Here is a 20,712-nt window from a genome sequence, read left to right on the forward strand (position 1 = left end):
TCATTGAACTAAGAAACTAATCTCTAACAACAGTTTCCTTGTCGCCTCTTCCAGCAGCATATAACATCCGTTCTTAATTTATTTTCTAGTCTATAAAGAAATAAACTACAAATTAAGGCTTTTCTTAGATATATATATATATATATAATGAAAATTACTAGTTAAAAATAAGATTTTCATGCGCTCAAAACTAACTACGAGACGCGCAGTTTATAATATTAGACACTTCTGTTTAGGTGACACATTTTTACCGAGATCAAGTGTCTAGTTCATCACCCTATAAGTTTATATAGCATCTTAGTCCACTAACACGGGGATCAAAACCAGATTAACGCAATAACATAGGGCTCCTTTTTTCCAGTTTGAAAATCTAGAGCTAAATGTCGAACAGGAGCAACTTGTACAAGAACCCTTCTTATGCATACAACAAAGCTTTCAATCTTAATTCTGCTATTCAAAATCTTCAAGGTTTCATTTCTTATTTCATTATTTACCTTTTCTATGTTTCTTCACTCTTCTTCAATTTAATTCGCTACTTTCCCTTTTTTTGTTTTTCCAGCTTATAATGTTGTCACCGGTAACGTGTCACCTCCGGTTGAGACGAATTCCGGTGAGGAAAAAACCGTCAAAAGGAAACGCTGTTTGAAACGGAAATCTAAGGTGCAGCAGAACAATGATGTGGAAGTGAATGATTTGCCTATGTCTCACCAGGATTATATTGAAAAAATGAGGTGATTTTTGTATACATTCGAGTAATTAAACGTTACACAATTAGGAAACTAAAAGTTTAACCTGGACAAAATTGACCTATTTTCTATTTAAACAATGATCATAATCAAGTGCATAAATAATGAGGTGATTTTAGTATAAGTTTGAGTAATTAAACGTTTCACAATTAGGAAACTAAATTTATTGTTATAACCTGTTTTTTTTTTCTAACAAAATCGACTTATTTTCTATTTAAACCATGATCATGAGCAAGTGCATAAATATACTTGTGAAAGATGAGAGTGGATATATGAAGTTGTGTTGTTGCGAGCTGTCTGGCTGTAAATATCTTTGGATTTCTTCCATTTGAACCAAATATGGAAGATTTTGAGGGTTATCAAATGATACATAGTGCGATACAGTTAAAAATCTATTGTTTATCTTCAAATCATCGAGTAACTTTTTCTTTTTCGCTTCAATATAATGAGGTGTGCCAGAAAAGAAAAATTTTACTTGTGAGTTGTTTTTCTGTAAGCAGGAAGGAGGCTAGTTCAGCTCAGCCTTATCAGGAATTGACTGCAGAAGTGTTGGTAATGCAAACTACTTATTTGTTTTACTGTGTTCTGTACTTATGTTTAGTATCATGTTAGCTATGGTTTAGTGATTGTTTGTGTTCCAATGCTATTCCAGGAACCTTCAAGTTCAGCATTTAATTTGGTGGAGTACGACAGTAAGTTTCGTTTGGCTTTTTTGTTCTAGGTTAATTTTCAATGAATTGAAAAGGTTTAATGTTAGTTTGAGTATGCAATTGATAATATGTGTTCATTGGAACTCAAAGCATCGTTGGTTGTTCTAAGAGTTCCATATTTTTGAGTGTTTCTATCATCCGTGTTATATGGAATCATTGCTATTTTGGAAAAAAGTACTTTAACTTTCAAAAGGATTTTTTATCTTTTTTCATTTTGAGGGTTCACTTACTGATGCTAAGAGCAAGGATTAGTGTACTCGATACTTTGGTGTGTATCATTTACATAATACCTGCTAAATTGGACCTCTTTGACTTTTCACTGCACTTCTCCTCGTTCCGTCCTTCTATTATACTGTATTGTCGCGCTACAAAATATCAGCCATCCTTAGGGACCCAAGACTGAGCTCATGGCAAAATATTCATGATTTTTTCAGGTGATACAAGAACTTCGTCAGAATGTGAAAAGGGGCATAGTCCTTATTCGAACACTGAAATTTTACCGGTTGAAGGTTAGCAGAACTAGAATTTTATTAATTCTACTGTGTAACTTCATATATGCTTTCTAGTTACTTATACCTTTCAACAGAAGTATCTATAGGAGTCATGTGGGGATAGAAGTACATACACACGTGTATGTATATATAATATATGTATAGACATAATGCATACACATATCCTCCTCGACTTGGCACAAAAATCGGTTCCGGAATAGCCTTTTAGTTGGATTTCTCGTTCTTAAACGACTTTCTTGTAGAGTCGCTTATGGAATAGCCTTTTAGTTGCTCTTTCTCATTCTAAAAGATTTTCTGGTTAGTAGGCTTTATCATGGAGCAGCAAGATAGCTAGGATATTACATATATGTTTCACATTCCTTCACTTAGAAACTATATGCCCTCTATTGAGTGAGACATGCTCTCGAAACTAGATCCACTTGTTCTTGTCTCCAACAGTGAACTTATTCCAGACCAGTCTGGTGGTTAACTTGTTTATTGTGGCTTTCGGGAGCTTGTCATTCATTCTGTCTTACATGATTTTCTCAATTCATTGTTTTAGGTAGTGGAAATGAAACAGATAGAGTCAAATCTCGCAGCGAGCAGCGATTTCCTCTTCCAGGAGAACCTGCTTGTGTGATATGCGGGAAGTATGGGGAGTATATATGTGATGAGGTAAGTCATTGGATCATGGGTCTGTTTCTCTTTTTGTTGTCTTGTACTTTGTGTTTCTTTCTTAATGAACCCAATATCCTTGTTTGCTTTGCTTGTAGACTGAAGACGACATATGCAGTACGGATTGCAAATCTGAGCTGCTGCAAAATCTTAAACTCCAGCAGGTGTTTGTTCTTTCTTTTTGTATATATAGACCAGCATGGATACATGTGAAAGATTCATGATTTAACTATTGCTTTTCAAAATAATATATGAAAAAAAGGAAAAAGAAAATTGATTGGTTAAGTAGTAGAGATCCGGAGTCATTTTGAGAATTCTTTTTATTTTTCTCATTCTCATTCTCTCTTATATGTTTTATATTTGTGCTTTTATCTAAGTAAATTAATTTATACAGAAGACTCAATAAACCCACTTCAGCTTCCAAGAAATGCTAAACCGTAAACTTTTTTTTTTTTTAATTGTATGGTCCGCTAGCTTGTGCGCACCTCAAACATAAACCTGAACTGTTCATCTTTTCAAACTTAAAAGAAACACTCAGTTACACTGCACGTTTTTTGAATTATTTTCTTTTTCATGCAACTACTAGTTTACCGCTTTATTATAAAAAAGAACTAATTTAACTCGAAGATACAAGCGTTGGTACCTGCTTAATCCAGTCTGAAAAATATTACATAGTCGAAAATACGTTCTTTGTTCTTGAAATATGTAATGCAATAATTCAATAATGAAGTTGGAAGAATATTTAATATATATATATACGTAACCTCGAAAGGATATTCTTAATAGTTAGTTTGGTTAATTAAGTTAGTCTAAACTCTTTTTTAGGTAGATTTACAACACATTTAAGTATTGTTAACATTTAATATTAATTCAAGTAGACATAAAAAAAAAATTAGAATTTCTCTAAAAGTCTGAAACCTATCCTCACTATTAGCTATAACCTATATGGATCTTTCTCTTCCATTGTGCCCTATCTTTAGCTAAGTCTGCATTGATACCCAACATTTGTATGTCTTTTGAGACAACTTCCTTCCATGTAATTTTAGTTATACCCGTTCTTTTAACACCTTAACTTATTATAGTTTCATACCTACATACCGATGCATCTGTAGGTCGATAGAGAACATGTCCAAACCATCTCAAGCGACCTTCTCGCATTTTATCCTCAAAGCCTACTACTTGCATCTTCTGGAGAATGTGGTCATTATTAACCTTATCTAATATGGTATGACCGTACATTCATCTTAGCATCTGCATCTCCGTAAAGCTCATCTTGTGGATATGAGCCAACAAATGTCAAAAGGAAAAAAAAAGTGCTGACCTTTTTGTGATAATTCCTTGCTAAGGCCTCATTTGTTTTCATTAAGATTAAGACGTATGAATCTGAATGACATCTGAATGATTAAGATGTTGTCTCTAGATCTGAATACTGAATGATTAAGACTGTTTGATTTTCAATAGCTGAATGTTCATAATGTATTTATTTGACATAATAAATATACAATTCAAATAAAAAAAGTAACTAAATATTTTTAAAATAAATACAAATTTTTGTTTGATTTTAAAAAATGAAACATTTATGATTGCTATTAATAGCGGAGATACTTTGTAGTGGTGGTGGGGGAGGGGGGTTGGTAGGTGGTGGTGGGTGCCGTGGGTCTGGGGTAGGTGGTTGGGGGTAAGGTAGGTGGGTGGTGGGGGTGGTGAATGGGGTGGGGGTTGGGTGGTGGCGGCGGGTGGGTTCTGGGGATGGGGTGGGTAGTGGTGGGTGGTGATGGTGCGTAGGTAGGGGTTGGGGTGGTGTTGGTGGTGGTGGTGGGGGGGGGTGGTAGGGTTGGGGGTGGGTGGTTGGGGGTTGGTATAGGAGGTGGGGTAGTGGAGGGTTGGGGTGGAGCTGGTGTTAAAAATTATCCATCCAAAGTAACTCTTAATGATATTAAGACTTTATCAAGATCTTAATGATTATGACCTATTCAGACCAAATAAGTGTTTAGATCTTAATGTAAATAAATGCACTTAATGGCCTAAGGTCTGAACCATTCAGATTCAGACCTCCATTAAGTGCAAACAAATGAGGCCTAAGACACATTTCTATGTTTTCATAGCTTTGTTGTATTAATTTAGTTAGGTAGAGAACATTGGAGTCTAATCAGATAGGAATGCAGCGTTTTAAGGGTCCCATGTCTTGAATATTGAGCTTCTAACTACACCGGAGTTGTATGTCGATCAGGAATCAGGATATGTAGTAACCACCAATCTATGAATCATTTGAGCAATACTTTACCCCCAAAAAAGGAAAAAAGTAACATTTAAGCAATACATACTTCTATATATGTATGAGATACCTGCTTCTTCAACTCTTAACTGTTTATGTGATGATGTCTTAGGTGCCCTTAAGTAACGAAGTTCAAGCTGAGACTTTTTCTGGACAAAATTGTAAATTGGAAGTTCCTGAATCTGGAGGTGACACCTGGGATTATGACCGTCATCGGTGGTCCAAGAAGAGATCTGCTCTTTGTACTTATGAGTGGTAAGATTGTTGACATTCAATTTGAAGATGAGTAATCTCTCAGGATTAGGTCTTGGGGCACCAAAGACTTTATCTGTTATATGTCGATGTTCAATTTCTGCTATCAAGTCTGCTTAGATTTAAATTATGACGCAATGTGCTGCATGTGGCGACAACCTTAATGATCAAAACTCAAAAGTAAATGTGCCTTATTTTGTGCTCCTGATTGCTATGGAACGTATTTTTTTTCAAAGTATAATTTCACTGGTGTAGTTGGAAATGTCAGAGGCCAGGTCATCTTCCTGAAGATTGTTTGGTCACGGAAACTCTAACCCTTTCCTCTAGTCAACCAGGTGAATCCAGCGATCAGGTACTACTTTCTTTCTTAAGATTTTAGAAAGTAAGCCAGTAGCAAGTAGTAGTCATATATTAGTTACGCTAATCTCAATAATGCCTTACACAGGTGGAAGTGGCTCAAAGTAAACCCAGTATCCCCAAAGAGCTTCTGCAACTGTATAGAAGGTTCCTTAGTGCCTTGTAGTTCTGTTTTGTAATTTTACTCTTCTATATTTCATTTTAATTAATCGTGCAAGAATACAGAAGCCTCCACCCTCCTCCACCACAGAAGGAAGGAGGCAGGAGAGAGAATATTTATCACGCGTGCTTGTTCTTTATATGTTTGGCGTATCTTGACTTTCACTTTGTGGGTCAATGAGTATTCATTTGCTATCGTTAAGAACATGGACTTTAGACCTAACTCAACCTAGAAAGCTAGCTCATGACATGAGAATTGCCTAAGACCATGTAAGAAGAAAACAACAAATTCCCTTAAACAAATTAGCCCCCGCATGCCTAGGTCTAGACATTTAGAGTGTAAACAACATAATGGGGGCCTACCATTAGGTAAATCAAGAATAGCCATGGGTTTGACTCCTAATACTTTGTTAAGAAATAGACCTTGGGCTAAGTCAACCTCAAAAGCTTATAAGGTGAGAATTGTCTAAAACCATATAAGGAGATAATAGCTCATTCTCTCCATCAATGTGGGACAATTTAACATCTTTGGTTTAAGATGATTAACATAGTTGACAGCCCTATGTTGGATTAATCCCCATTCGATCTTTCCGAATTGTCTGTTCTGCTACTTGATCTTTGAGTGATCAATGACAATGATGAAACAAATGTAATCTAAACTTCTGTCATGCTTTAGATTATCATTCACCATGATTCAAGATAAATATACATAGTTCCATGCATTAACTTCTGCTCAATTTTTTCCGAAGAATTACCTTCCTGTACCCTTCTGATCCTCAACTAAATATCGGAATGCAGTCAAAGTGCCAACTACTCTATATTTCCATTTCAATACAGAAAGAGTGACATGTAAAAACATAGATAATAATGTATTCACTTTATGTTTCAAAAAATGTAATCAATTTTTTGAATTTGGCAATTTGTATTGCAAAGGAACGAGACATTATTTGAAAAGATAAATAAAGATCTAGATTGATGTTCGCCTGGTGCTTTAAGAAACTGCTGTAGCCTGGCTCTTCTTTGCCTGGAATCCTGCTAAACCCTTCAAATAGATGCTTTATTTAATACTTGACTCTACTGGTTCAGATTTCTGGCACCGCACCATGGTAAGAAGGACAAACTTTTCTAGTATAGTTCTCGTTGAATCTTGTGTATACTTAAACTAAGAAGTTTACTTCTGATGACGAAGATTAATTGATAGCTGGTAGTGGTAGTGCTTGCTAAAGCTGAAGGCTTTGTTCTCTCTTGCCATGTGAAAGCTAAAATCTACTATATAAGCCCAGTTAACAAGTTAAGTAGTCATATATATATAAGATTAGATTCAGGTCCATCATTATAATTGGTTTTTGGTCTCTCCTAATCTGCAGATGCCATCAAATTGATAAAAGCTTATTGGATGCTAATTGTAGCACCTGCCGAAGGACTACTACTTTAGCCATGTGTCTTGATTGTAGTAATACCTTTTGTGACAGGTAATTTAGCAGCCTTAACCAGTGGGGAGCTTATGATTTATCAAATTTGTATTGAAGGGGAATTGATTAATCTTTATCTGTGGTGATCTCAGTGCAGGTCACCTGAGAGAACACATTTCTGGACACCCCTCTCACAGACAATATTACTCCTATAAGCTCAAGCGTTTGGTAAAGCTTTACCTGTCTTGGTTCCTAAATTTCAATTTGTCTAAAGTTATCTGTTTCATATTGTACATCTGTGTAAAATGTGATTGTTATGGAGAGTGTAAGGTCTAATTCTCGTTATAGTACTATATTTTGCTAATTTATCATTATTAGGACATTTATCAATTTTAGTGAAGATCAAATGTGCTAAAACATAATAGCCGAATATTCAATAATATACAAGCTTTATTTTGTTTATTTTACTTTTGGAGCATCAATATGGAAACAGTTTAGTTAATGTGGCATACCATTGGAGTCCAAAGTCATATAAGCTTGTTAACTTCCATGGTGCCATCCATTTCAGTTGTCTATTACTTTAGGATGGAAGCTTATATACGATGCCGATAGAGGCTAATTTGAGTGGAGCTCCCTGAAAGCAACCTGAATCACTGCTTCTGATTTCATCTCCTCCGAAGTGAGAATTGCAAAGTATAGCCAGTACCAAGACCTAAAGGAGATAGCAATACGTTGACGGCCAATGTAAAAGTAATCTAGTCATGTGAGGGATGCTAGCATGCTAACGATATCCCAATCCCATCAGAACTCCAAAGCTGAGCATTCTAGGGCGAGAGTAGTATTAAGATAGGTGATCCCCTAGGAAGTCCTTGTTTGCGTTCCTTGCCGACCCAACGAGTTTGGGATTGAGGTATAGTTGATTGATTTGTATCTGATACCTGATTTTAATTTTATCACCATTTAGTTGCTCTTGATATTTTTATTTATAGTTTGAGTTTATCATATTTACCTGTATGTTTGACATGCTTAATGATTCAAATCTTTATTTAAACATAGGTAAAATGCTGCAAATCTACGTGCAGCGTGAGAGACATCAAGAATCTTTTAGCCTGTCACTATTGTTTTGATAAGGCTTTCGACAAGTTTTATGATATGTATTCTGCAACTTGGTATGTGATGGTTTTACATCGATCCTGATATACATTGTGAAAGCATACTTGACTGGTCAACTTAATCGGCTGTAAACTCCCGACCCAGTCCCTTCATCATGTTGCTGTGCTGGACAGTGACTCCTACACGTTAAAACGTCAGTTCATATTATTGTCATTTGAAATTCTCAAATTAAAAAATTTAGGTCCTTGGGACAGAGGGGCAGTTACTATCGGTGCCCCTCCATGCAGAAAAACCCATCTCAACTGAGAAAGACAACTTAAACTCAGCATATAAACTAAGACAACTTATGCTAATGTCTTGATGATATGATTGATATTCCATCACAATGTGCTCTAATTCGAAAGATATTCCATCACATAGCATGTTACAACTAAAATTCTCTTGAATCCAACTTTTTAAGCTATTCATCTCTCTGAAACTTGTTCAGGGCCTGTGTAAGCATTTTATTCCTCGTAAATAACCAAAAAATCTTTGTTGCTATATTCAGGAAAACAGCTGGACTTTCAATTATCTGCAATTCTATTTGCTGTGAGGATCACTTTGAATGGTAAGTGTGATAACTTTACGTAATAATTTCTTCACGTTTTGCAATACCCCATCTCCACACTCTACTACAAGAGTTACCTCCACAGGCACAGGATAAATTGCTTGAATGCGGGTGTAGAAGACAGTTCCTTCATCGTACAGAAACATTCTGCTAGTAAGAACTATGCATTGAGCGACTTCATCTTCTGAAGAGTCGATACTTCATGCGAGATGATATTTCCTTCCGGGAGCAGCAAAGTACAATGCATCAGAAATCACGAGCAGTATGAGAATACGTGTAATTCAGTTATTTGAAAAGTTGGTCTGAACCTGCTATGCTACTTGTCATCGTCATCATAGTTTGATGCTTGGTGATGCTTGTTGAGTCGCTATCCAGTAAATGAGAAACTTTCCACCATCATACCAAATTCAGACGCAAGAAAATATTCTCTGAGCACAGCTGAAAAGAAAAGAATTTGCTAATGTCAATTGCGTGGCAGTGATTTCTGAAGTTTATCGTGTGCTGAGTGCCAGTGTATTTGATTTGTATATTCATGTAAATTTGGAGATGGAAGAGGATATGAGATCCTTATGATGACATCTTGTTCAATTCCATGCTTCATATGTTGTAAATTCACCATAACTAGGGGCGGAACTACATCATTTGGGTTCGGCAATAAACTCAGAATCCTAGCTCTGCCTCCCTTTCTTCACCTGGATAATTTTGGACTGGTGTCAAGTTATGCAAGTTCAATGGCTTAGTGAGGAATGCAGGTGAACCGTGATCTTACATATGCCTGTCTTAGTATCTTCTTTACGATTCAGTCAAAGGAATAATTGAGGCAATCGTTAAACTGCGTAACTTCTTAGAAACTGGAATAAAGCAACTAAATATAGCCTTCCAATTTATTAATCTCAAAAGCATAAACAAGTTTAGTAACAAGCTGATCGTTTTTCAGGAGACCCTCCTAATTGACTCGCTTCCCCGAACTATAACTCTTGTAGTGTAAAATTTAGTTTGGAAACATATTAATTCCTGAAATAAAATTGAAAATTAGTTTTTATTTTTGAAAAAAATTCGTGGAAGGAAACGAATAAAAAGATTAGCTAGGAGTTGTGATTTTGAAAGTTGAAGGTGCTATTACCCTACAAAAATATATCAAGGCCAAATGTATAAATAAATATCCGAAATCCTTATATCTATGTTTTCCCCTTTTTTTGTTTTGGATAAAGTGACATAGTTTTCGACTTTCCGATGTTCATATTAAATCATTTTCTCCAACCATATAAACTATATCTAGATGTTTCTTTATTTAGTTTAACCACGACATCATATATAGAGTTACATATAACTGTAATTCAAGGATGGAGTTGAATTCGGAAAAAAAGAAGAAGAATAGAGTAGAATAATGAAGAAATTGCACAGTTTTCCTTCAAATGCGCTGATCTTTAATTTTTGTCCTTCAAATTGAACCTATGTTTAGCGGGGTATAAATTATTTAAGGGCAGGGCATAACTTTTGATATATTGTAATGTGAAAATAAACTTATACGCTGCGAAAAAAATATTTTTTTTTGAGAGACAAAAGTTTAGAGACCAGCCAGAAGTGCAAATGATACTAAAATAATACTCCCTCCATTTCAAAAAATTGTCTTAGTTTGACTTGACACGGAGTTTAAGAATTAAAGGAACACTTTTGAATATGTGGTCCAAAACAAGTCTTAGATATTTATGTTGCTGTAAATCATCTCATAAAGTTAAATTATTTCTAAATATATAAATATGTCAATCTTTTGGAAACAACCTTAAGTAAGACAATTTTTTTGGAACGGAGGGAGTAATTCACTGTAAAATAGTCAAAATTGTATGAAACTAAACTCTGGTTTCCCTCTTATTGGGCCAGTGCGGTAGAAGGCAGGCACGGCCCATTATAAAAAAGCTTGAACCAGAAACCGACCCGATATCGATCTCCTAATCAAGTTGAATTCCAAAAATTAGGTCTATCAATTTGCCAAATCCATCCACGAAAATCGTTCTTCCAACCAAAATGGGAGGGCATGGAGGTCTAAACATCCTCCCACAAAAACGATGGAACGTATACAATTTCGATAACCGAGAGAAAGTGAAAAAAGACGAAGAAGAAGCAGCTAAAGAAGAACAACTCAAACAAGCACAATCTCGTAAACGCGACTCCGAATATCGCCTCGAACAACTCCGTCAAGCGCGTGGCTTACAATCATCATCATCCGCGCGTGGCCCACAATCATCATCTAAACACGACCGTCATACAGAGGTGTAACATCACTTTAGCTTTTATATATATTGTTTAATTGTTTCAAAATACTCCGTCCCAATTTATATGAGGGCTAACCTATTGGGGGAGTCAAATAATTTTTTCTTTAACTCAATTTCAAATTAACATAGGTTCCTCAGGTATTTCATAATAAAATTTATATATTTGAAAACTATCTAATGAGTATTACTCCCCTGGGAGAGATTATGCGACACACTTTTTTTTAGTTTGTCTAGAAAAGAATGATACAGCAATAATCTAAACTTAAAACTTTCCCTAAAGTCTTCATATCTTTCTTAAATTCCGTGTCTACTCAAACTATATCATTTAAATTGGGATGAAGGGAGTATATGTGTGCATAACTAATAATTCGTAATATATAAGAAGAGCTGGAGAAAATTGTAGTCAAAGAAAGAGTTATTTGACTTCCCAAATAGGTAAACCCTCGTATAAATTGGGACAGAGGGAGTACATGCTAAAGATCATGTAGAAACTAATATGTCTCGATATTTACAGTTAAAACTTTTTAAATCAATTTGGAAATGTGATTTTGTAGGAGAAAGTTCAGAAAAAGGATTCTAACCACATCAACTTGTTCGAAGGGATTCGAATTTTCGATCCAGTTAATAAAGTAGAAGATGATGAGGAGAAAAACAGAAGGAATAATAATAAGAGAGCGAAGAAAGTGGAACCGCCTAGGGTTATTACTGCTGAGGATGAGGTTTACAGGTTAGGGTATGGAATTGTTGGTAAAGGAACGAAATTGCCTTGGTATTTGGAGAAACCGAAAGATGATGAAAAGAGTGATGACGAAGATAATGATGATTATTCAAGGCCTGTGAAGAAGAGTAATAATGGGAAGAAGACGGTGGAGGAATTGCGAAAAGAGCGGTTGGACAGAGAGAGGAAGGAGAAGGGAAGAGAAAGAGCTCTGTTGATGGACAAGAATCGAAGAGATGGAGGATTTTCGCGACGAAGATGAGGTGAGTATTGGCACTTTGAAGTTTTTAACGAGTTGTTCGTTCTGCTTTGTAAAGATCATTGCTTGTTTGTTTTAGAATTTGTTGATGTTTTTCAATGTAATAAGCTACAAATTTATGGTCATTCGTAAAGCTTAAAGATAATTGCTTGTAGTTAACATTTTCATGTGTTTCAATTTCTTTCAAGCTTGTAGTTGGTGGTGGTTTAGGTTCAGAACTAGTTTAGTTAGTAACTGAAAAGTGATAAAGATTTCTCTTTTTGAGCAAATCAAAGTGCCTCAAATCTCGATTACCTTTGGTACTAAACATTTTAAACAGTACTGCAAGGAGACTAAAACTTACCTCTTGGAAACCGAGGACTGTGTGACTTTTTGCATAATAATGCAAGACTATCCTCTTTACCTTGTGAAGATTTTTTGTAGTAACCATAGTCAAGGTAAAGTTTCTTCTTGACCTTTCTTCGAGCTCTAAGATTCTGGCGGTTCATATGGAAAGAAAGTACACTCTTTTAACGTAGGGTTCGTGTGTAAAGTGCACTCTTTCTTTTAAAGTAGTCTGTAATCTAGAAGGATTGCTGACAAAACTCTACCAAGCAAACTCTGGAAGTATCTTCCATCCTGTGTCTTCTGGTTTTGGAAAGCTTCATAGAGGTACAGGACTAACCTAATCCATGCTTCAGATTTCTCGTGGGATACTAGGGCTTTTGATTTGAATATCATGAACTTCTATTGGAGCTTTAAGTTGATAAGTTCTCACTTAGGCTTTGCAATGTTATAGCATGGTGATCCAGTGTAATATAATGAGTGAGAATGTAAATATCAAACGCTTTACCAAAAATTGATGGTTCATCTTGGTATTAATTTAAATGGAATCTCTTTAAGATTAGTTTGTTCCTCGACTGTTAGACACGGACTTGCAGTGAGAATACCTGTTAGTTCTGTCCTGTGTCAATTAGTCTAGGAGAGTAATATCCCTCTTGAGACCTCTTATAAATCTCATCAGGATTTCTTTTTCTTGAAATAGTTGTGTAAAATTCAAAAAGCATGCTGTCTAACATTTTGATATAGCTTAAGTTACAGGACGAGTCAAGAGTGGAACACATTTTCATTTTTTAGATATAGATTTTTGTATTTTGCAAGTACTCATGAAGTCTATTTTAAGTGTTGTGTACTCAATTTCATGCATCTGTATCTCATTTGTAAAAAAGAAGAAGGGGGAAATGGAGGAATTATTGCGTTTCTAAATAGGAATCATTTGAGCAACTGCATAGCCTGGTGGTTGGTGAAATTCCGGCTGAGTAGAGATTGTTTTGATTTGTTAAAAGCTGGAAACTTTCTTTACCTTTATGTATTTGTTCTTCTCAAGATTATTGTAACTATGGATTTTGCGATACTTTCGGAGCTTGGGAATCATCATGCATCATGATTGCCCTTCCTTTCTGTGTCTTCATGCAGGGCAATGAAACACAAAGAAAGTGAATCTATTGTACCTAGAGTTGTTATCTGAGAGCTCTTGAAGAAAAATATGGCTGAATGGAGTTCTATTCTTGGATATGTCAATTTCAATTTCAGCATTGTATCTACGATAGTTTGGCAAGAGCATGATGTTGGTTGGAGAGTCCAAATCCTGTACAGAGTGTGTATCATATGCTGAGGAATGGTTTGGAAGGATTCTTGCTAATTTCTAAAGTAGAACAAGTCAAAAACCAGTCCTAACCACAACCCCCCCCCCCCCCCCCCCCGGCTTGTCCTGTAAATCCTTCTGAGCAGCTCAATTCTGGAACTTTGATATTACTATTTACTTGTCTACTTATTAGCACGTAGGCCACGAATTTTATGATTCCAGTATGTCAGAATTACTCGAGCTTGCCCTCAATGAAGTTTTACGTTGTCTTTTTTTTAATAGTGTAAAATACATTTACGGGATCTTGGGTGGGCATTGAGTTACAGTATAGTGATGTCGGTGAGAATCTCCTCCTGTGTCGAGTCCAATTCTCACTGCCTCTTTCTTATGGGAGCTTAGGTTGGCATTGTCCAATCAATACGTTGGGTTTGGGTATTGACTTTTCACAGACCAAAAGAATTTTCTTTTAAAAGAATGTACAAGTTCATCACAGTTTCGTAATAAAGGAAGCTACTGTTTTTTTTTTTTTCTTGTTGTGAAAGCATGTTATACACGAGTGGAATCTTCTATCAATCTCCTCTAAGTCTAGGGGAAGGATAAAGCTGATTTATTGGTCAATATGTCATAAAATGGGAGATTAAACATGCATATTATTGGAGAATAAAAACTCATGTGGATATGTAATCCAAATCCTACATGTATATACTTATAATTTTAATATACAAATTGAGGTTATTGTCTAACCTCGCACCGTAGTGGTGTCCTTCGATTCGTAATTAAAGAATGTTGGCGGCATTCTTAAATATTCGAAGTATAATTAGGTGTCCATTTCTTATATTATTATACTCCATGATCTCTTACTAGTAGCTGTTAACCTGCTTCACGGACTAAATAAATTATGGTACTTCCCCTACGGATAAAATAAACTAATCTTTGGGCAAAGCTCTCTGATTCTTCTGGTCTCTGTCTGAATATGAGCACCTACTAATATTATTAGTATTTGAATACAAGTATTTGATGGGAACATGAAAACCACCTTCAGTTAAAAAGGTATAAGTTCGTTATTGAGGCCATAACGTGCCAAACTCTTGCCTAACTGTTCCTCATTATTCTCAGTCTGCTAGTTTTGAATGCATTTATCTTAGGGTGTGTTTGGTATAAACGAAAATATCTTTTGGAAAATGTTTTCTAATTTTTTTGTGACTTCCCTAGCTGGAGTAAGTTAAACAAGTTCCGATTTTATGTTCATTGTTTCCTCCTCACCCTCTAATTATATATGATCGTGTTTGGTCCTATATTTTCTTACTATTACTTACCAAACACCAGATAATAAGTAAGAAAATTATTTACTTTGCAGAAAACATTTTCCTTCGTACCAAACACACCCTTAATCTCTGCAATCTGGCACATAAAGGCGGGGTTATAATAATAAATGATCTAGTCTGTATTTATACTTTGGATGCATTAGCGTATATGTTGGAGAAGTGATTAGTTAGGATAAGTATTAGGAAGCATTAATATATCTGTTGACCAGGCTGTAGAATACAATACAATTAGCCAATTAGGCCAACAACTCTCTTCCTCTTAATCATCATTAATTATAAGTTTATAACCATCAAAGGAAAATCTGAGGAGCAATAGCATGGAGAAATCAAAATGTCGAAAGCAGACTCTGTTACACGTCGCTAATCTTAAGCTTCCTTCTGTAGGTTCTTAATTATGCATTTTTCTTTCATTATCTTTGTGTTTTATGACGATGACTTCTATTTTGGCAACATCTATTCATGGTGTTGGACTTGTTTTAGTTTCTTATGTATGAGGGTTGGTGATATTAGTTTCAGGTGGTGGTGGTGAATGCAAATTTAGGATGCACACATTGCAGGCTTAGAATATCTCAAGTTCTCTCAAGGATAACAGGTGAGAAAGACTCTTCCCATAATTTTTTTTTTTTTTTTTTAATAACCATAACCATGACATCCAAGTAAGGTTGCACGTACCTCGACTAACACATATATCGGGTAACTCTATTCATCTAGGCGTGGACAGATAGGAAGAAAACACCTAGTTTTTTTTTTTCCGCTAGGAAGAACCCAAGACCTCATGACTCTCAATCCACTTCATTGACCACTAGGCCACAACCTTGGGTGCTGAAATTTGAAGTTAAAATTGCTATTTTTCACTATGTAGGTGGAATCCCACTCCCACGGTCATGTTTTATTTTTCTTTCATCAACTCTTAGCACTTATATGTGCCGGAAGAATAGCAAGTTGCTTGCCTTAGTTTCAAGGTTACTAGTTCACTTAGTATGATGAAATAGTAGTTGACCTGATAGTACAAAAATTGCTTGTATAAATGTACATGCAAATGAAATGAATTTTAACTATTGACTAATATTGGCAGGGTTGAGGGAGTATACAATAGATGCTGGGAGAAAGCAAGTGATTATTAGAGGAGATGTTAGAAATCATCCCCAGGAAAAAGATAGTGCAGTAAAGAGCCACATGATCAACGAGCACCATAGCCAGATTTTCGCGTTCTTTAATTCACTGAGGTTCCGTTGGATCACGACCAAGAAGATGGTTCATTAATCCAACGAACAAAGTCTATCATGGGGTGGATAATTATGAATTTATCATGCTAACAAGGGATCAAATACATATTCTTTCAAGTGTTTATTTGTTGGGAATCTTGTGTTTCCATTTGAATACTATGATTTTCTCCTTTTGATTTCGTGTATAAAGTATCCAGTTTCTTTATACTCAGGCCCTCCTCTTTAAACACAATAACATGCTTAACGCAGTTAAAGCAATCTCATAAAACAAAATATTTTCCTTGCTAATTGAGTAGCAAAGAAAATACTGTACCGCATACGAAAAAAATTAAATCAGTTCAACTGTCTGAGACAATCATCAAAGCAGTGAAGCAATCCTAACTATGAAATGATATCTTTATATAGTAACGTTAACATGCTAACATAGTTTATCAATCCCATAATGCAGTTAAAATTTGTCATTTCTAATCGAGTCGCAGAAAGATAAGTTCTAGATTGACACTTAGAATCAGCACCAATTAAGGAACCAATGACTTCACCATTCAGAAACCCAAGTAGCTAATTGAGCTCCATTAAGATTTGCTTATTTAGAAACTACATAAAAAATACTACTATAAGTCAAAGTAGTTACTAATAATTCAAAGAGGAACCTATTTCATTCTCAAAAGTCCAAATGGTAAATGTGCCAAACAAAGTGGAAACAAAAGGAGTAATACGATTCAAGGGACACACAACAAGAAATACCATTTTTCTCAAAGAATGTTTGCAATTACTCCCAATTGATTAAGTAATTCTAACGACCATCATATAGTATAGACCTTTGATCAAATATTTCCCCAAATACTACAAAGTTCATCTCCTTAATGAGTCCCAATATAACCTGACCACGTCTAGTAACATTATTCTCTCGTCATCTTTTGAACAAAACCTTGCCATGTAACAGATGATCTTAACTTGTTTGCGGCCTCTTTACGTTTTCATACATCATGTCTAGGATATATCATATATCAACAAGATGAACAAAAAAAGAACATTAAGACAGTCAATCTTCTCCCATATCACCTTTAATTACCATTCTAAGAATACCATTCTTCATTTGTGCTTCAACCTGCTTAGCTTTACAGCAATCAGTACTAAACTCAAGACTCCCTCCATATTTCCTCCCTGATTCCTCAGATTCCACTTCAATTTCTCCTCTGCCAGTGAAGTAAACTGTGTTGTCCTCTAACCATACCTTAATCCCATCTTCACCGACACCAGGCATTGCCACTCTTATGAGTATACCATCCTTCACATTATCCACTTCTAGCACCTCCTTTGGTCCTGCTGACTGAAATGGGTTCTCCATCTTGAATTCTTGTGGAGCACCCTTTACCATAACTGCAAATAAACACAGGGAAATTGAAAAACAGGACTTTGACATTTAAATGATACTCCATTCGTCCCAATTTATGTGATATAGTTTGACTAGGCACGGAGATTAAGAAAGAAAGGGAGACTTTTGAAACTTGTGGTCTAAAACAAGTCATAAATATTTGTGTGGTTGTAAATCATTTAGCTAAGGGTAAAAGGGGAAGTTTTAAGTTAAATTATTTCTAAATATAGAAATGTACCATTCTTTTTGGACAGACTAAAAAGGAAAGTGTATCACATAAAGTTGGACAGCGGGGTTACTAAATAATAGCAGCAACTATTACGGTTCAATCTCAAACTAGTTCGGACTGGCTATTTGAAACCTTTTTTTTTTTTCTTTTTTGATAATGTTGATATCTGAGCCATATTTCGCGCACCTCGACCATTCCACTGTACAGTTGCTACCTCCCACTAGCATAGGTGTCGAGTAACTTTGTCCACTAGTGGCGGAGCCAGAATTTTCACGGGGAAGAGGGGGGGCGGGGGGGGGGGGGGGGGGGGGGGGGGGGGGTTCAAAATATAAAGATGTAAATCCACAAAGAAGCCAAGGGGCCATAAAAAAAAACATTTTTACTTTAGCTACACAGTATAATTTTCCAAATGAAGGCGTCGGTTGATACCCCTTAAGTACACTGTCCACAATGCTTAGGCCAATGGAAAGAAATCACGTAGTGCTTTTGTCTCCCTAATCTCCAAGTTTACAACAGTACATCCACTTCTTTCGCGGGGTTTTTTTTTTTTTTTGGGGGGGGGGGGGGGGGGGGGGTGTGGCTTTAGGTCAAGCCTCTTAACTCTTATTCTATTGAGTCTACCCGTCGAGTAGGTAAACTGTAAACGAGACAGAGATCTCATTGTTCATGGTGTTGTTATGAATTCCTCGAATGATAATAGCATATAAAGATTTTTTTATTTTTTTCGTAAAGTATATAGATTTTTCTTTCTGCTTCCTCCTCTATCTAAATGTCAAGTTTTAACTCATAGGCAGAGGCGGATTTAGGATTTAAACTCTTGGGGTTCAACCTTTAAATTTTTTTAGCATTGAACCATTGTATTTCTATAGTTATGGGTTCATATCTACTATTTATTATAAGTTTAGTAATTTTTTCATATAAATTTGTACACCGCATTAAAAGTTTGGGGTTCAATTGAACCCCAAATTATAATGCTCCATCCGCCCCTGCTCATAGGTGGTTCGTTTTGAAGTGACTTCATCTATATGTTTAACATATGGGTGTACTACGATCACTAGGTCACACTCCCAGGTGCTCCAGCTATAAGAATCTTTTATAGCTCCATCTCTTATAATGGTTATATCTAGGCCAACTTGTGTGCAACTCGACTATCACACACCAGATACCTATTACCTCCCACCAACACTGGTGTACATATACCAGGTAACTCTAATCACCAAAGTTTAGCTCCATCTTGGTGTTTGTTCCATACCTCTACTCAATTTCTCTATAGGATAAATTAGCAGTATTCTCTAATTCTAACACCAATTTCTATACTTTAACCGAATCTCTAACTAAACTAAAGAAGACTCCGGACATAACAAAAATGAGTCAATAATTGACTAAACTTAATCCTAAAATATCTACCTAATATGAATGAACATAACATGCAAATAAGAAAGGGTTATATCTTTTGAAAATATTTACGCTACATAGGCCAATATACAACATTATATCTGGGGGGAAAGCATTATACATAAATATTGGCTAAATCGGGTGTTTATACACAGTATGGGCTACGTAACGTAAATATTTTAAAAAATAGACATAAGAGTGTAATTTTCGGAATAAGAAAAGAGCTAAAGGGATGAATAAATTACTTGGGTCAGTAGAGTTGCTCTGATCCTTGCTAGTGGAAGAAAAAAAGCGTGTGATTGAAGGTGCAGCAGTGGTAAAATGGGATTTGGGGCAGAGGAATTTGAAGAGTGTTGAAGCTCCAGCTGCTTTTCTCAGACTTAGAGCCATTGAACAAGACATATTTTCCTGATTGATTAAACACAACTTTGTGATTTTCTCAATCAAGGGTTTTAGAGAGGGTTTATGCAAATATAATATGCTACTTTGGATTTGGTTGAATGTTTCTGTTGCCTTGGACACCAACTTCTCTCCTATTAGCTTCCTTTGGGCCGTTAGGCCCATTTTAACTACGTGGGTGGACACATTTCAAACGGATTGGTCTTTAATTTTTAGGGAAAAGGACACAAATGGCTGTTCGGCCATAAATAATCTCATGCGCTGGCTCATTTATTTTCAAACCCAAAAATTAGCCCATAAATTATTCCCATCCGGCAGGCAAATCTGTAGCAAGTCGCCATAAAAGATTTAAAAAGTCGCTACTAAAGGCTGGGTGGTCCAACAGCCCCATCGTTGTTTTTTTTTTTTTTTTTTTTTTAAAGTCAAACTTTTTGTGACGACTTTTAGGGCTGCTACAGAAAAATTAGGATTTTTAGTGGCAATTAAAAAAGTCGTCACTAAAGGTTAAATATCCCAAAACATGTATAATATGTGTATATTTAATAAGAAATATCCCAAAAAACTCTGAGGCGATTTTTGTATATAATATGTATCGTTTGTGCATAAAAATATGTATCAGTACCTATCTATAATGTATAGAAACTATATAAAATATGAATCACTAAGGTATGTATCATTTTTGTATATAATATGTATCATTTGTGTATATAATGTGTATTATAGAATAGAAAATTGTATCATTTTTGTATATAATATGTATCATTTTTGTATAGAAAGTGTATATATAATTCCAGCATGTGTATATAAACTATATCAGTCTTGTATAGAAAGTGCATCATACGTATAAAAAATGTATCATAGAAATCGTATCATTGTGGTATATAATATGTATCACTATTGTATATGTTAAAAATAAATATCATATCATTATTGTATAATATGTTTATAATAAATGTATAATTAACGTATAATTTATGTATAATAAATGTAAGATTAATTCCAGCATATGTGTATAAAATGTATAATTCTTGTATATAAAGTGTATATATAATTCCAACATATGTATATATATGCTGTAGCAGCCCGTTAGTG

At 35.4% G+C, this 20,712-nt stretch overlaps 3 protein-coding genes across 10 annotated transcripts; 2 read left to right on the forward strand and 1 right to left on the reverse strand.

The window, feature by feature from the left end:
- Positions 1 to 271: 271 nt before the first annotated feature.
- Positions 272 to 9,567, forward strand: LOC132635104 (uncharacterized). 7 transcript variants are annotated; one of them, XM_060351336.1, is made up of 15 exons: positions 275 to 468; positions 560 to 731; positions 1,247 to 1,298; positions 1,399 to 1,438; positions 1,891 to 1,965; positions 2,510 to 2,622; positions 2,721 to 2,786; positions 5,010 to 5,152; positions 5,405 to 5,501; positions 5,595 to 5,653; positions 7,033 to 7,137; positions 7,230 to 7,305; positions 8,134 to 8,246; positions 8,738 to 8,797; positions 8,883 to 9,567. In XM_060351336.1, exons 1-15 carry the CDS (start codon positions 381 to 383, stop codon positions 8,983 to 8,985), a joined length of 1,362 nt encoding a protein of 453 aa, XP_060207319.1. In that variant the 5' UTR covers positions 275 to 380; the 3' UTR covers positions 8,986 to 9,567. The 7 variants fall into 7 exon arrangements, 3 of the variants coding, with proteins under 3 accessions (XP_060207320.1, XP_060207321.1, XP_060207319.1); XR_009580437.1 differs by lacking the exon at positions 8,134 to 8,246 and having other exon boundaries at positions 272 to 468; positions 7,235 to 7,305; positions 8,883 to 8,962; XR_009580435.1 differs by lacking the exons at positions 8,738 to 8,797; positions 8,883 to 9,567 and adding an exon at positions 7,646 to 7,987 and having other exon boundaries at positions 272 to 468; positions 8,134 to 8,247.
- Positions 9,568 to 10,740: 1,173 nt separating this feature from the next.
- Positions 10,741 to 16,334, forward strand: LOC132635105 (uncharacterized). Of its 2 annotated transcripts, XR_009580440.1 has the most exons (4): positions 10,741 to 11,068; positions 11,625 to 12,051; positions 15,507 to 15,588; positions 16,072 to 16,334. XR_009580440.1 is itself a non-coding variant. In XM_060351339.1 (3 exons), the coding sequence occupies exons 1-2, from the start codon at positions 10,823 to 10,825 to the stop codon at positions 12,048 to 12,050; spliced, it is 672 nt and encodes a 223-aa protein (XP_060207322.1). In that variant the 5' UTR covers positions 10,743 to 10,822; the 3' UTR covers position 12,051; positions 13,503 to 14,196. The 2 variants fall into 2 exon arrangements, 1 of the variants encoding a protein (XP_060207322.1); XM_060351339.1 differs by lacking the exons at positions 15,507 to 15,588; positions 16,072 to 16,334 and adding an exon at positions 13,503 to 14,196 and having other exon boundaries at positions 10,743 to 11,068.
- A 361-nt stretch (positions 16,335 to 16,695) lies between these two features.
- LOC132635106 (14.7 kDa heat shock protein-like) lies at positions 16,696 to 19,732 on the reverse strand. Its single transcript, XM_060351340.1, has 2 exons — positions 19,467 to 19,732; positions 16,696 to 17,602 (listed from the first exon to the last, which is right to left on the reverse strand). Exons 1-2 carry the CDS (start codon positions 19,621 to 19,623, stop codon positions 17,265 to 17,267), a joined length of 495 nt encoding a protein of 164 aa, XP_060207323.1. The 5' UTR covers positions 19,624 to 19,732; the 3' UTR covers positions 16,696 to 17,264.
- Positions 19,733 to 20,712: the final 980 nt, after the last annotated feature.

Source organism: Lycium barbarum, chromosome 4 (genome assembly GCF_019175385.1).
Source record: "Lycium barbarum isolate Lr01 chromosome 4, ASM1917538v2, whole genome shotgun sequence".
In the NCBI taxonomy this organism is placed as follows: Eukaryota; Viridiplantae; Streptophyta; class Magnoliopsida; order Solanales; family Solanaceae; genus Lycium; species Lycium barbarum.